We start from the raw sequence: 17,358 nt of genomic DNA on the forward strand, positions 1-17,358 counted from the left end.
GTCTCTGGGGCAGGGTATGGGAAGTGTGTGACTGTGTGTGTGTGCTCAGGGAAACTCCCCATTGGACAGCTCACGACAGCCCGGAGCCACAGAGGTTTGCAGTGCTGTAGAAGGCAGGGGGCCCATGCCTTGCTGGGCACAGCAAACCCTCCCTCTTTAACTCAACATGTCCCGGGGCGAGCAGGTTGACCCTGTGGTGTGGCGCTCCTCGCGCCTGCCCACCGCTGTGTCTCGCGACAGGAAGAGCAGCTTGCCTTATGGGAGAGCAAACAGTCTGGCCAAGCCCGACTCGTCTCCTAGGTACAGTTTCAGCCTTTGCAGAGTGTGTGTGTGTGTGTGTGTGCGTGTGCGTGTGTTTGGAAACCTTGAAGCAACAGAGTTTGGATCCTTGTGGAAAACACACAGCAGTTTAAAGAGGATGGATTAGTGTCAGTGGCATCATGAACTGGTAAAAGGTTTGGTTGTATTTGGCATGTTTGCTGGATTGTCATACATCATTATCAGATATCTCCTGTAGGTCGATCTAACTCAAAAATGAATGTTTTTGCTGTGGGGCACTAACACTGTGGTAGCTGTCATTCATGTCGTTTGAGATCTTTGACGACTGCAGTACTGCACTAAAAAAGCAAACTTTTTGTGGAGTTCAATTGTGGTTGAACGGATGTGAAATTATCATATTATATTGCTACAGTTACACTTGTTTCTTTTTAATGCTATCAGTTGATCAGTCATTTGTCTACAGCATTTTGCATAAGCAGTTCAGCGCAAGCTTTTCAGGACTTCATTCAGCCATTTTCAGACAAACTTTCAGTCATTCATGTTAAACATTCTGCATTAGCAGTTCAGAGCATGCTTTTCAAGACTTAATTCAAACTTTTTCAGACATAACTTCAGTCATTTATCTACAGTATTTTGTATTAGCAGTTCAGCGCAAGCTTTTCAAGACTTTTTTTAACCACTTTCAGACATAACTTCAGTCATTCATCTTCAGCATTCTGCATTAACAGTTTAGCGCAAGCTGCTTCAGTATTCTGCATTCACAGCGCAATTTCTTCAGAAATTGCTTTTCTAATTGACATGTGTTGCGTCACTGGAATGCCGCAGTGAACACAGCTTTTATTTAGTTATTTATTTTACAACAGGCATGTTATTCTATATCATATTGTATGAAAAATTTCCCTTCGGGCACAATATATTTTTTCTTAACTTATCCTATCTTCACTGTCATTTCATGCACTTATTTGATTGATAGACATAATAGGAAACAAGTGGAGAATAAAACAGGGAACCAAATGAAGTATCTTACCCCCCCAAAAAAAACTAACTTAAGTCATTAGCAGTACTTGTTGCATTCTAGCATTGCTTTTCATACCCTTTTCTTTTTTTGAAAGAAGACTCTTCTTCTTACTGTCAATAGCTGAATTTATGCCTTCCTAAAAACTATTTCTCTTTCACTGTTACTCATGTCCTTCAACCCTATGCCCAACAGGCTCCACAAATCACTTTTGATGTTTAGATTGTGGTTGTTGACGGCTTGGCAGTGAAGAGATTTATTCAGGATAACTGTATGGTATTCATCTGGTTCTGTATGTTCCTTTGTGAGCTCTCAATCATGAAAGCCACAGGCCGCAAAATTTTATGGAGGTCAATTAAGACGAATCATAGTAAATAACATGCACATTGTCACTGCCACTCACAGTGGCTGTTGAGTTGACAGTATAAGCTGAAAGGGCGCTCGACATAGGCTCAAAAAATGAGTGCTGACTGTGCTTTTAAAGGGCCACACACCAAGTCAGACTACATCTTTATACTGAAACCACTTAGTTTGTGTCTACCGTTAATACTCCTACCAAGTCTATCTTAGACTGTAATTGAATCCAGTATGGTATGGGCTATCAGACAGAGGTCTAAAAGAGACTGTAAACACCTCTTCTTCTCTTTTCAACCACCACCTTATTCCCTCTCTGAGGTCCTGACCTGATGTGTTGTTGTGCCTCTTTTTCCACACTGAAAAGATCTCAGAGGCCGTGGGTTGGGTACCATTCCAAGCTGGGTATCACTGCCAATATGAGTCATTGTATTTTTTCAAATTCTGAGATTGGGTTAAGGGGTCAGGATGGGTCTTAAGTTGGAAATATTTTCACCCTTTAACTTCTGATACTTAAACAGCATTAACAGTTGATCACACTGATGTCACTATTATGCTTCTGTAAGCTTGTGTTACAGGTAGCCCATATTTCTCCTTGCTTTAAGCCAACACTGCACTACTACTTCTAACATGATCATAAAGACAGAAAAGATTAACATTTTTTAAGCAGAATTATTTAAGAGAAAATTGATCTATAGGTTTAAGATAAGTTCTATTTCCACTGAATTGCTTCCTGTTCTTGTCCCTTTTATGTCTGTGTAATTCTATTTTAGTGTTTTTAATGGATAGGATTTTAAGTGATCCCAATACTCCGATTAGCAAAAAGATATTTGATGATAGAGCAAGATCAAAAGTAAGCACCTATGAGAGCAGGGGCGTCCTTAAGTTTTTATTGACTGTGGCTCAGTGGCTTGTACTTCAGCTCAAAAACAACACCAATTTGTTTAACCTGTGTCTTTTCACAAAGCTTGACAGTAAAAAATCCCACAGTGTTGTTGTGTTGTGATAGGTCATCTGCTTTGCCTTGGTAGCATCACAGCAGCATGTGCTCACACCGCTTTGTATTGTATTCTTCATCAATAACATGATATAAGGTTCCTTTAGTGGGAAACTGCCCTGAACTTGTTCTAGTACATTCTGCTGTCTGCCCTGAAGCTCGTTAGCATAACACCGCATCATGAAAACCTGCAAGGTCAATTAGAAATGTACAATGACTCTGCACTTCATTGCAGGTGGTTTCACAGTGAGTTAAGCAGTCCCAAGGGAGAAGTAAACAGGAAAGATTGTGTGTGTGTGTGTGTGTGTGTGTGTGTGTGTGTGTGTGTGTGTGTGTGTGTGTGTGTGTGTGTGTGTGTGTGTGTGTGTGTGTGTGTGTGTGTCAGTGCATCCGTGTGAGAGGCTGTAGAGAAACAGAAAGATTAAGAGACACTCTTAGCGGATACACAACTTATTTATATTCTGCTCACCACCTTTAAAGATCCTTGTCGTTCACAGTTCGACCTCTCTGAACAAAGCATTTAATATCACAATCTCGCCCCGTGGCGGCTGGTTTGATTCTGCAGAATGATGAAATTTATTCAAGATATTGACTCAAAATCACCTCAGAAAGGCCCAAAACTTCTGCACTAGTTCTCCTTTATTACAGGAAGAAACGATGCATGCTAAAGTGGCTGACAAAATATTCATCAGCAAGGGGATTTTATTAAAGTCATGGCCAAAGGGCTGCATGAACAACCCTACTCCTTATAATAGCAGCTTCTGATGGTGATATTTTGAGTAACAGTGCTTGTATTGTTGGTTCTCTCATGATATTTCAGTGCCAAGCTCATGTTTTATTCATTTTGGGTCACAGTGTCAGTTAAATGCGTTAAGTTGTAAAATGTAAAAGTATAATTCATAAGCTGCTAACAGTCAGTTTTCATGTGATGTGAGAACTGCATGCTAAAATCAGACAAAGCATAAAATGAGATGTGCTGACTGCTGTGTGTCATGCAGCCACCCAGTATAGGTAGTTTATTGTCCTTGTCCCTGTCCACTCTCCCTCACCAACGCCAATCCAGCAACCCACAATCACAAACAGAGAACAAGTTGTTCTGCATGGTAAAAGAAGAAGGCTGTTTTAGCAGACTGCTGGGATTTTGCCTCTTCTTCACTCCCCATTTTAGCATGGCTTTTGCTGCTTTGGTCAATGTGAAGTTTGAGATGGTAATGTAGATTATGAGGTAATGATTTGAGGCTATTTCACCAAATGGACTTGACTGAGCAAGCAAAAGGTATGATTATAAGTTTCAAATTAGCTCTGTGAACCACACACTGTTTTTTCTGTAATGCAAAGCCTAGCGTTCTTTTTGTTTTGGAGTAGTTTCATTAAATTGTAAGTGTTTTTTGACATGTGAGTGGAACTGAACAATAGTTAATATCTTTAAGTAATCATCTTCAAAAGTTTGTTGTGAAGTTTTGTTGAAAATTTGTTTGTAATAGGCCTTAGGCATGTAAACTTCCAGTTAGCATAGAGCGCCATGCTACCCAATGATTATATTAAATGTTTATGGTTAAATCATACAAAACTGGCCTGATTTTTTACGCACTGATTTGGAGATTAGGAGATTACATGTGATCATACATAGGTGTCCTTTTCAGCCATCTCCAAACCACTGTTGTGTGGTGTAGGAGAGACATAACATGTTGAATGTATTGAAAATGAACCTCTTGTGAGGAAGTTATGTACATTTGTTTGTGTGTTCAGTGATGAAAGTTGATATTCTGCTGGATTATTTTTTTATTGATGTATGCTAACCACTAGCATATTAATGGAATTCCCGTTCTATGTTAGCATCAAGCTAGCGCCAAGTGCTCTTTATCGCTTTTTGGTAGATAAAGAGCAATATAACATGTTGAATGGATTTGAAATGACTTTCTTGTGCGAGACTAGTACACTTGTTTGTGTGTTAAGAGATAAAATTTGATATTTTGCCTAAAACTGAAGTTTTAGCGTTGTATGCTAACTGCTAGCATATATTTCGTAAGACAGTTATGTATTAGTGGGTTCTCAGGGAGATCTCTTGTAGCCTTGTTTTTACCTTATCCTTTTATAAAAGTATTAACACATTAAGTCAGAGGTATATACACATGATTTAACTTCCTTTATAGTATGATTGAGCTGAAGCTCTCAACTTTAAACACGAAAGTAGGTCTTCTAGCTCAGGCTAGCTAGTGTTAGCAACTTACAGTCAAAGCTCCAAAGAAACAAAAACACGTACATTTAAATCTTTATACGTCTTTCTTTCGACATGGTGTTGTACTAAATACCTGGAAAATTCTCTCTATATCATTAACAGAAACTTTAGTCAACTCCAGCAAACACCTAACTGGAAATGCCCATCCCACCTCACATCAATGCAAAAGAAATCTGTGAATACAGCCTGTAGTGTGTATCTAAGTATGAAAAAATTGCAGAAGGAGGATTCTGTACTTAAATGCTAACTTTGACACTGGAGTATGAATTCCCATGTATTCATTACCAGAGGAAACAGCCCATTACTGTTGGTTTGGTTTTTTTAGAACTATCTTTTTTTATTTTTCCAAAAAGTCCTGACCCCCAATTTTTTTTTAGTCTTTTACAGAAACTCATTTATTAAAAAATGTGACCAATAAACTGTTAGGCTAACTCTCAATGGAGGCTCTGTTTCTGCAGTTTTTGGAAACAAGTAAGAAGAGCTCACATGGTTTGCTAGTCACTCAGTTCACACGGGATGTTCCACTCACAACATTTACACTCAGAAGTAAACAACAGCCCTGGCACCTGGCCTTCAACCTTTCATTGTTTACAGGAGGACGGATGATGATTAAAGGCATTTCTTTGTTCATAAAGCTCTCTACAAGTAGCTTAACTACTTCCTGCCGAGCATGAATGAAGAAGCCGGTCTGAAACAGCTTGCGTTAATTCCCGTCTGTGTGTGACTAACAGTGAGTGTTGGGTTGTAAACGGTGACTTCTGCTATGGGCATTTCCTCCGCCTCTGCCTCGTGCGTTGTGTGTTTTTGGGGTTGCTTTAAATGATGCCACCAAGAAGTGGGTTGTGAAAGTTATCTGGGCCGTTTTGTGTCAGCGGCCCTATAAATGGATGGAGGGATGTTATTGGCTTAGTCATACGCGGGTGGCAATAACCATGTGGGAGCCATCATGTGAGATATCAAAGAAGTGTGTGCTGGCGTGCTACACTGTGTGCTATGAGCTTCTTCTGTCTCTCCCTGTTTTTCTCTGAATGCCTCCTCTCACTCACTTTATTACATTAAGACACGGATTAAGAAATGCTCAGATAGACACTGTTCTCATTCCTTTTCGAACTGTGTTAACAGTCTGTTCGTCCTGTCCTCTGCTCTCTCCTCAGTCTCACAGCACGATATGCAAGTCCTCCGGGCCACAGTGGAATAGGATCGCCACAGAAGAAAAACACAAGGTACAAATACTTTAAATACAGACTTTATGATGTTGTTAAATATATTTCTCAGACTGTTTTGGGTTTGTTGCTTAAATTTCTGTACATTGCTTTGATTCCCTTTGTACACCCTTTAGGGATGATTTGACGTTTGAGGATGCACTTCTAGTGTGTCCTACACATGGGCTACACCTGCACAGACAGCCAAAGTATTTGTTATACATTTACTGGCAAGTGTTGAAATGTTACATTTTTTTTTAAATGTTGATAGTCCTTTCAAAGTAAAAGCATGCTTTTGATATATAAAAAAATAAATAAATCAATGTAGGTTAAAGGGCTAAGAAATCAAAATAAAAGCATCACAATTAGTACATTTTATGAGGCATTCCTTTCTTTTCAGCTTTAAGTAACGCAGGGTTACTTAATATAAAATGTGATAAAATCTTATTGTAAGGTAAGCATCATGAACCATGATTATATTGTGAGCTCAGTCTATCAAGCCATCCTTAGTCTGGTCCCCTACCCTGCAGAGGTCAGAGTCCAGTTAGCAATCTGACGGTTCAAGCTTGCACCAAGGCCTAACATTGAAAGATAATGCTGTAACTACTCATTGTAGTGTACCGTATTGCATTTCACAGGTAAGTCAACATCCTTTTGCAATTCTCCAATTCTGTCACAACCCTTTGTCTTCAAGCAGTTCAACTGGTCCAGTGTATTTAAAGTTTATTTGTCTATATAACTCTCTAGTTGAATATTACGCACCTTTTGCTTTTAACCAAACACAGCTGACAGCCGTACTGCTATATTACAGTTTTAAGCAAGAGATTCCAGTTCTCATCTGTCTCTACTAGTTCATTTTTAAAGATAATATGTTAATTCGAGCTGGGGTGATGTGCTATTCTCACGATTCGATTCTAGTACGACTTTTTTGGCGCTGATTCGATTTAAATTGCGATTCTTCGATAGTTATGATTTTTGCAATTGTTTTGGTTTGCTTTCTTAACAACAGGCCATGGGAAAAAAGTTAAATAATGATGAAAATGTCTACAGACCATATCAGGTGGCAAATTTTCCCATACAATGCACATCACGTGAGTTAGAGCGAAACATTTGATCCTCTGCTGGAGAAAAGTGGTAACTTTTTTCCAATCCAGTTTATAAACAAAGACTGGAATAAAGAAAAATGAATTTGAAAAAAAAAAAGTTGTTGTTTTTTTGACAAAGAATCCGGATTTTGATATTGTCAAATTAAAAAAAAAAAACAAAAAAAAAAAAAACGACACATTGTATTTCAATTTTTTTCTCCCACCCCTAATGTTTACTGAAAGATTGCATTACTTGTCTTCATCAATTTAACACACCAAAGTCATACTGAAACACAGTTGATCCAACCACCCAAGGCAGCAATTTTTAGTTAGCAAAGTAAATGTATTTTATTTTATTCTATTTATTTATTTTTGTTCCAAAAACTCAAATAAATCCTCCTCTTGACAGTTCTGTTGTGAAATTGAATAAAGCTGAACTTCAATTCGTCAGTGGCCAAAGAGAAACTCTTTGAGTTTTATGTACAGGAACCAGGGAGATATTTAAGGGCAAAAAGAAGCACGAACTTCCATCAACTTTTATTGTAACTGGCATAGAAGAGATGTTACAGTGATCCCCGCATGATCCGACTAACCAGTGGTCTCTGGGAATTTCACTGCATATACACAGTGATCACATTTTGCCCCAAAAAGTTTAAGTCACAAAACACAGGTAATTTATTCCCAGTGTAAATACATGTCTCAGTGCAGTCCTTTACTTTATAAGTGAAAGGGAAGTAATGTGTCCTCTGGGAGCAACCCTTTTACACATCTTGGCTCAGAAGTTGCAGCTAAACAAGTTACTAGACGATATAATGACACTCTTTGTACTGCCAAACTCTGGACTGCAGCAAGCAGTCATAGCACTACACTTTCTGCTGTGCTCTGAGTCACTTGTTGGCTTTTCTTTATCATAAACATACAGAGGGCCACTGACCTTTTAGATAAATTCAATTTCATACAAGTATGTATTTAAGCAACTACCAAGGGTCAGTGAAATATCAAATGGGCAAAAAGAGGGATCTATACATGAGACACTCAACAGACTGTGCACACCCCAGAGTCCAGTTGTCTGATGCTTGCAGCATTTGCTCAAGCTCAGAGGCAGTGGGAACCACCATGCTGGCAAATAACTCCTCTCCAGCCGCCCCTGAGCTATGGCAAAAATGCTGCAGCCAGCACCCCAAGCCCTTTGGGTGGTAATCTGCCCTCTCACATCACTGACAACAAACCTAACTGCTGCTACTTTGCAGAAATAGCTCACCAATTCTTTCACATACAAGGGTTCACAGTCATGCTTTAAACAGAAAACCTGTCTAGGCGGCCAGTTTGTCAGGAAAGTATAACAACTCTTCTGTTGCTGTACAATCGTGGTTGCTTCATTAATTTGCCTTCTTGCAATCTGAGTGGTTATTTTTAATCACCATGACTTGTCTAGTCTTCTATCCCTGCAGCAAGAAAGTACTAAAAAGGGAAACACTTGATGTTCCTCTCCCTCATACTGTGCTGAATGCGGTGTAGTGTAATACCCCCAAGGTGCTGGAGTTATAGGTGTTTTTATGCTCTGTGTGAGTCACTCTGTTCCTTAGCCAGAGCTCAAGAAACCACCTTCCTTCAGTTTACTCATAGACTCTTATATTTGTATGGGTTTTCAACCTGGGCAAACATAAATATTGCAGAATTTTGTTATTTCACTCTCAAAATACATGATACCTCGTCAAATGAGTGCTTCTCTTGAAATTGTAAATGTTGAAATATAAAGCGGTCAGTTTGGTTGCAGCTAAGTCTGCACAATTATGGAAATACAGTCCAAGACAAAAAGTTTCCCCGGTTTCATATTTTTGTGCTTGAATGAGCACCCAGAGATTATTCAGGACCATTATTGTGCTTCTCTTGCATTTTTGAACCCCTCATGATGGTCCCCTTTTTCCTTAATGGTAATCGTTTCTTTCCTATGCCTAAAATCTTCTCCTTGGCTTTTCTAATGAACACACCTGAGCAGCTATAACAGCTTTACTAAGCACATGCTGCCAGGGCTGGATGCTTTAACTTTCCCTGGGGTCACTTATGCTTAGCATCTATACACTCTGCTGATGGCGAGAAAATGCCATTAAGTTGAAGATCATATCAGGGTGTTTGAAAGTTATAGCTCATTAAGTACAAATGAACTATCTGAAACATCTTTGCTGATCAAATATAACTGCAGGCAGGTAAAGATGGTCCAAAAGTTTCAGACTGCCATTGAAATCTATTCGTTTCTGTATGAACTCAGTCAGCAAACTATTCAGCTTCACCTGTGTTTTTATCCAGTACAATGGGGTTCAAATTTATGGGTGTTTCAGTAAATGTTTTTAGAGTCTTTTTATTGACTTACATTTAATTATTTTATGAATGTAAATCAAAGGCTGCCTGGAACAGTGGAAAATATGCAAAGCATGGTTTGGAAAACAAAGGAAGGTTTTAGAAACACCTGGATCAGGATGTTTAGATAGAGGGTGTATTGGGCTTTTTAGGTTTTATTCTGTATTTCCGGAACTACCACAATAGTTTGATATGATTAACAGATTAACAAAACCAAACAACAACAAAAAACGTTCCTTATTTGCCTACACGGTGTTTAAGGAAATCCTTATTTCAGCCTCTGTCAGAAACAATCAGTTTTAGCTGCTGTCTCTTTAAGCTCCCAGCCCCCATTTTGAGATCAACTACCAGTTAACTTTGAACAATCAAACACTTAATTGTGATGTAATATTTTAATTGATCGAAAGCCCTAATTAATATCTAATCCTTTGTTGTTGTACATCTGTTTGTTGTTCTAAAAGGATGAAATCTTGTTACTGCCCTATGAGAGTTCATCATCTTCACAGCAGGTGGTGATGTTTGACTGCATGCTCATGGTATCTGTCTATATTGATTAGTCTTTGGTGGCTTTGGCCTTGCCCTGCTGATGGTGTGAATTGTAGACCTGCTGCACTTAGGAGAACTGTAGCGTTTACAGCTTATAGATTTAAGAAGGTCATGCTTTGAGTCTCTAAACACACTCACAAAACCTGAGTTGCAGAACTAAACATTTAGAGCAATGTGCTGCGTCATTGTTTGTCCAGTTTTCTTTCTTTTTTTGACCTTGATATGAAGCTGGAAATCTTGTGAGTCCAAAGACTGATCTCAAACAAAGTCAGTGTCCTGCAATAGGATCTTTTTTCACTCTGAGTTGGCTTCATTCTGCTGATGCATCATCAAACATGTGTTTTGAAAGATGAAAGGCTCTCATGATAAAAGGGTTTACCTCCGATTTCCATCTGAATTGCCTCAATCTCACCCTCATTTTCCTTCTGTTTATCTCTCATTTTCTCTTGCCAGGGTTTGTAGCTTCTGTGTGTGTTTTTTTCCTCTAAATATCGCCCTTTTTGCATCTACTTCTCTTTCACTCCCGTTTCCTCAGTTCTTTCCTTTGTTCTTTTTCCTTTCTTCCAAGTTTTTTCTTCTAATTGTTTGGTCTCTTTCCTCCTCTGTTCTCTTTTTTTGTTGATTGTACCTGTGGGAGCTTGAAGCCCTACAGCAACTGTGAGCAGTGTGTGTGTGTGTGTGTGAGTGTGTGAGTGTGTGTGTCTGTGTCTGTGTGTGAATTTAAGGCACATGGATCTGTCACTCTTACCAGTGTTAGGCTGTCTGGCTTCAGGAATTTCAAATCACTTCCCATTTAATGCTTTTTCATGTTTTTCTGTTTTGTTTTTGTTTTGCTGTTGAATGCTTTCATAGACTGTCAGAATCAGTGAGATAAAGTTGACTTGACCAAACTCTTCTTTTCCTATCTAAGCTTCATCATAGTCCACTTTTTAAGGACACAGATAAAAGTGCATTTATCCAAGCTGCACATTTTTAAGCCCTGAAATAGAAAACACAACTTGTGAAACAAACGTTTTTATTCTTGCTGTTGGTTTCAACTTTAAAAGAAACATTCCTCCCCGACATCTCGGCTCCATCTGTGATACAGACGCGTGTGACATATCCAGCGTAGCAAATCAATTATCTTTACCAAAGGACATCACGACAGCTTTCAGGCAAGGAGACAGAAAGACACCAAGTTGTTTGAATCCATTCGAGCTGCTCTCCCTCCTAACGACTTACAAAGACCAGGCTATAAACAGAAACACCACAGGCCCTGTGATGCAAGCTAAGTCTTCACTCAGCACCCATTTGTTGGAGTGTTACATACCTTCAATCCTCGCTTGCTGCTGCTTTGTTACGATCTTTCTCTGTGATTTTTCTTTTCTTTTCTCTCCTGCATTAATCATGATATGCAAACAAGCTATTTAAACTCAAACAGTGCATATTAATGAACAATTTTGTGACTTCTTGGCTGTGGCAGTCTGAGCATCTCTGTGTCACATAAAGGGCTCTGTGCAAACCTAAATGTGCAAAATCAGGTTGAATAAAACTGTCATGATAGTGGTTATATACAAGGAATGTCCAGCAAGAAATAATCCACATTATTTAAGTTTTATAAGCCAAACACTCACTTTGAGTAGATTTGGATTCCAAAAAAATATCATATATAGAAACTTCATCCCAGGATATTTAAGTTTGGGACTAAAAAAGAACTTAGGCATGTTAATCAGTTTAGTATTAAATAATGGCACCTAGCAGCAAATGTGGTCTAATTTTGTAGTATATATCAGGTATGAAGTTTCTGTGTCATAAATACCAGGGAAAATGTACAGTAACAGTAAATGTAAACTGCTTGCTTATTGTAGATTCACTCTTCCCAGTCTGGTGCAGGTTTACAATTTTCTTCCTGGTGTCCTTGGACAGCTCTTTGGTCTTGGCCATGGTTGAGTTCGGAGTCTGACTGTTTGAGGCTGTGGTCCCAATACCAATACTGATACCTGGGCTTTGGGTATCGACCCATACTGATCTTGATCCAGCACCGGTGTTAAATAATAACCTGCATGCTCTACTGGGGGGTAAGACTGGTACTGTTTTGAGTAAAAGACAAAAATGAGTACATACGGGATAACTGGGGTTGACATTTATTTAAGTAGACCAAATCATAGTTTAGCCTTAGTGTCAAGTTTGGACCGATCCTTTCCCACGATACCTGATCCAGCTTTGAGGGGTTGGATCAGGGCAGACACCAGGATCGGATCGGATCGGTGCATTCCTAGTGTCTAACAAGTTCAAACAGGTGCATTAGTACAGGTAACGAGTGGAGGACAGAAGAGCTTACAGGTCTGTGAGAGCCAGAAATCTTGCTTGTTTGTGGGTGCCAAAATACTTGTTTGTCACTATAATTTACAAATAAATTTTTGAAAAATCTACAATGTGATTTCCAATTTTTTTTCTTTTTTTTTTAATTTTGTCTCTCGTAGTTAAAGTGTTCCTCTGATGAAAATTAGACCTCTCTCATCTTTCTAAGTAGGAGAACTTGCAAAATCAGTGGCATACTAATTACTTTTTTGTCCCACTGTATGAGCAGTGTGTTCTAGCAGAGTGAAATGGGCAGGAGTCCCAAAGCAAAGCAGAAAAGGCTTGTCTGACCCTGAAGTGTCAAAGGGAGCTTTCTTAGCTCACTCAAATTAACCAAACACATTTGATTAAGCAACAAAGGTTAGAAGGACAGCATGATTCATCAAATTTTCTACCTATGCCCCGCGGTTATGTCTGTACATGCCCCATCTCCAAGTCATTCATCTCTCAGAGCTGAACCTGTTTACAGCCTGGTACAAGAAGCAGGTTGATCGGGCTTGGTACTTTAGCTGCCTACTAATTGCTAGGAGGCTAGGTGCCCCCTCTTGTCTTTGGTGTTATGTCAGCATTGTCAATATGGTAACCACTGTTATTGGCTTTCAAACAGCTGTTCAGAAACCAGGGTGATGTGATCAGGAGCACAGTACATCCACGTTTCCTGTATTGTTTGTTAATGGCCTGTCAGAATCATGTACAGTAACTGTAGAACAGAATAGATGCCCCTTCCTGCAAGGTCGCTAACATTCAAACAACAAAGTCTCAGTCTGCTGGATTATAGTAATCCATGACCTTCAACATCCACCAAGAGTGTAACTTTGTTGGAGACCAAAGGCCAGGAATCTAATAAATAATCTTTAAGTCATTTTGTAAGATGCTGTTCTTAATGAGTTTTGACTCTTTCTGCACACTGTGACATGATTTGTTATCTTGGAATTTAGTCATATAAGCAGTCCCTGTCAAAAACACAATAGTTTTCAGATTTATGGTCATAACTGATCCAAGATGACATAAAATCTACAACAATCCGTGACCCAGATGTTAAATCTGTTATAGAAATTACTCACAAAGGAACAGATGTGTGAAAACATTTGGCAAAACACACAAAAAATGTAAAGTTATTGTAGAACAACAACAGGTTTTTGATGAGATAATTCTTTGAAAGCTCTCACTGGAGTTGTGAAAATCCTCCAGCTGCAGCATGGTAAATCAACATTTGACACCAGCGGCTTTGACTCTGTCGAGAGAAAAAGATTATGTGAGAGTGTGTTGTGTGTGAGAAGATGTAGGAAGAGTGAGTGGAAACACAAAGCTTCTTAGTAGGTGTGCGTGTGTGAGCCTTTTTTCCTGTACATAGAGTCAGCTGAGGTAAAGAAATGCACAGAGAGTATACATGTGGGAGGATGACTGAGTGAGAGGAGACAGTTAAAAGCTGTTGGATGGCTTCAGCTTGATTCTGTTCCAGGCAGTAAATAAGTTAAAGTTGTATTACTCAAAGTGTTATTTCACAACACTGTTTGTGTTTTGCACGTCAGACTAATAAAACATGCAGAAATTAAGGAGGGATGACATCATATCTTAGACCCCCTGTGGTTGGAGCTTGTAGGTTGACGCTGGGGCTGGAAGTGGCATTGGCAAAGCAGAGGCAGAGACTAGAAATACTGTAGCTTAAACAGATAAATGGAATCCAAACCCCCAACATGCACCATGACATCAGTCTCTATGCAGACGATATGTTACTCTTTCTTCAGAATCCACAACCATCACTACGAGAAGTAACCAAAGTCATAACCTCATTTCCTCATATCTCAGACTACTCTATCAACTGGAACACATCCTCCATAGTTCCATAGAACACCAACAGTCTGGATGTGGCAGCCCTTACATCACCCATCCCCTCCAGTACAAGTCACATCACCTATTAAGGCATTCACATTCCCACCAGGCTGTCAGAATAAATCAGCCTGAATTTCATCCCACAAGTCAAAACAATAAACAACAATCTCCTATCTCCTGGTGTAACTCTCTTGATTCAACTATCAATAAATTTTACTAGAAAAATAAACCCCCAAGAATCAAACTGGCCACACTTGAGGAACCAAAAGAATTAGGTGGACTCAATGCACCAAACTTTCACCATTATTGGCTAGCAAATCAACTTCAGTATATCTACACTGCAAAAAACTGAAATCTTATCAAGTGTTTTTGGTTCATTTTAAGTAAAAAATTGTATTGTTATACTTGATAAAAGCCTAATTGAACTGGTCAATCAAGACAAATATCTGTTTTAAAGTTGTTTAATACAAAAATAAGGTCTGAATTGCCTGTAACAAGTAAAAAATCTGCCAATAGAACAAGAAAAACGTGATGGAAAATATTTGCTTAAAACTAGAATAATGTCTTAATGCAGATCAATTTTCTCTTGTTGTCTTAAAACAACTTGAAATAAGACATTTTTCTGGACTGGTGAATTTGGCTCAAATAAGGTCTAAAAAGACATTTTCTACTACAAAATAAAAGACAAATCCACTTGATAAGATTTCAGTTTTTTTCCAGTGGACTCACCCCACCCAAGCAGATCACACTTGGTTAGATACAGAACAAACATTTGGTAAGGACATCCATATTTCAGATTGACCATTTCTCAGTGAGACTGTTCAAAAGCACACCTGAGGACGGGGCTGGGGGCTGAAAGTTTAAGCATGGGTCTGGCTCAGGTCAGCAGTGGCATTGGCAAAGAAGAGGCAGAGACTAGAAACACTGTAGCTTAAACAGACTGCCTTACCTACCAGGTGACTGTGAGAAAGAGGAATAGTAAAGTTGAAAGCTGAGCAGCTTGACTGGCCTGCCTGAAACAGCTTTCAGGACTCACTCCATTTTCATCTGCTCTCTCCAACTTTTTCCTCAGTGGCTGCTGGCAGACCTTAATAAACTCGTCATAAAGCAAACTTTTTGTGTTATTCCCATTTCTGTCACGTAGTTCCACTAAAAGTCAAAGATCACCTCCTCCTTTCATCCTTTTCCTCAGCCCGCTAGGGAACACACACTGTGTCTAACACACTCTCCTGATCTTTCTTCATCTTATACACAGACACACACAGAGCCTTGGGTCACAATGGAGGAACTCTTTCAGCTCATAGTGAGCCTTGTTATATGGACCCTATACAGTTCAGCTCAGGCTGAGTCTCCTTCAGGTCCTTTTGAGTCTGAAGTGAAGCTTGTTATTACTGCTGGCAGGGTTTCTGACTTCAAATTTAAAGGATGGGTTCACATTTTGTTTAATATTTTTTTTAACTACACTCATATAAATATTAAAAGCACTCTGGTCCATAACTGTTAGATTTGTTTCAGTCAGCAGTCTGAAGGATAGAAATCAGATGGATAGCTCCCAAAGTTACAGCCTTTCAGGTTCCCTCTTTGTGTCACTATCCATCTGCTGAAGCTCAGCCAGACACACTGTCAGCAGAAACACAAAGAGGAACTTTTGAGTGAGGTAAGGTTAGAGTAAGGTCTATGGAAAAGATTTCTGTCAATTACACTAAAATCGCCCTAAGCTCAACTTCTCAGACACTTTCTATGAAGAAAAAAGTTATACTTACATTACATGTTGCATATAGACTTGTGGAAATGTTTGGATGAAAAAATTGCAACACCATATTTCACTTTGTTTTGAATATTTCTTGTTACCTCGACTAAGGTGGTTTTGTTTGTGTGAGAGTTTGTCTGTTTGTCTGAGAACAACATAACTCAAAAAGTAACAGACAGATCTTGATGAAATTGGCAGGAAATGTTAAAAATAGAATAAGAAAGAAGTGATTAAATCTGGGAGGTGATCCGGATCACCGTCTTTTTTTAAAGGATTCTTTATCATTGTGAGATAGGGCCGTTTTCACCATATTTGTATATAACTCCACAATAAATGTTCAGATTGCTTTGCAAAACAATACAAGACATGGTCACCATAATTTCTGATGGATGTAAACGTATGATCCAGATCCTGGCAATATTCTGGATACTAAGATCCAGAATATGAAATATGTACTTGGTCATCATACTTTTCAACACTGTCAGGTAACAAATTATCATACAAATCTGCAACTAACACCAAATTGTAGCAGACAGTCTGCTGAAAGGGAGTATAACATTAAAGTAGGACTGAAGTGTTGTGTGACAATCACAATATGGTTAGCGGAGCTCTGCGCTCTCTGAGTGCTTTTCTAGTTTTGTTTTTGTTCTTAGTGTAATTTCTTTCAGATGAATAAATACTGGCTGTTATCTGTGTTATTGGGCCCCTGATGACCCAAAAAGATTCTCACAAATAATACATTTTTTCTGTTTTGTTTGTTTCATTCTGGGTCTTTTGTGTCATTTATTCTACAGGGGTTTTGTAATTGTGTCAAATCAGATTTAATAACTCACAAGGTCAAAAAACGTAAACTGAATCTGATCTCTTAAATCTGAAACATAAATATGTATCACCACACTTATCAAATCTGGATGTGAGGTGAGGTTAGACTTGAAAACATGTTGGAAGTAAACCAAATATAAAGCTTTTGAATTGATAAAGATGTGATTTTATTCAGCAACAGCCTTGTTCCGGGCTCCAGTAAGAAATCAGGTGAATAAGGACAAAGATAATCTCACAGGACAATAAATTTTGTCGTGGGTCACACACTCACACTGGGCTTTCTACCATCAGAAAGTCTCTTTCTTTCTGCAGAACTACTCTGAACCCTTTCTTCTTCTTCCACTCCTGCAGGTTGCCAGGACCCTCCAGAGTTCCTGCTGCTGGCAGCGGGGCCTCCCGGAGCCCGGGATCCTCCAACCTCAACCGCCGCAGCCAGAGCTTCAACAGCATCGACAAGAGCAAGCCTCTTCAGTATGCCAGCGGCAACGACAGAGGTGAGGCCCATGCTGCAGCTCTTTGAACCGGCACTCAGTCCAAA

General features: G+C 39.1%; 1 protein-coding gene across 11 annotated transcripts in view; it reads left to right on the forward strand.

Annotated features, from left to right (window-relative positions):
• nav3 (neuron navigator 3) overlaps window positions 1–17,358 on the forward strand; it is a 526,882-nt gene that overhangs the window by 392,425 nt on the left and 117,099 nt on the right. For all 11 annotated transcript variants that reach the window (XM_074698217.1, XM_074698218.1, XM_074698210.1 and 8 more), the window contains 2 exons: window positions 6,039–6,107; window positions 17,172–17,314. In XM_074698217.1, coding sequence (XP_074554318.1) covers window positions 6,039–6,107; window positions 17,172–17,314 — 212 coding nt within the window. The remainder of the gene's footprint in view (window positions 1–6,038; window positions 6,108–17,171; window positions 17,315–17,358) is intronic.

The sequence above is a fragment of the Halichoeres trimaculatus genome, unplaced genomic scaffold (genome assembly GCF_033239565.1).
Source record: "Halichoeres trimaculatus isolate MK-OKI-2021-1 unplaced genomic scaffold, fHalTri1.1 fHalTri1_scaffold_21, whole genome shotgun sequence".
Lineage (NCBI taxonomy): Eukaryota > Metazoa > Chordata > Actinopteri > Labriformes > Labridae > Halichoeres > Halichoeres trimaculatus.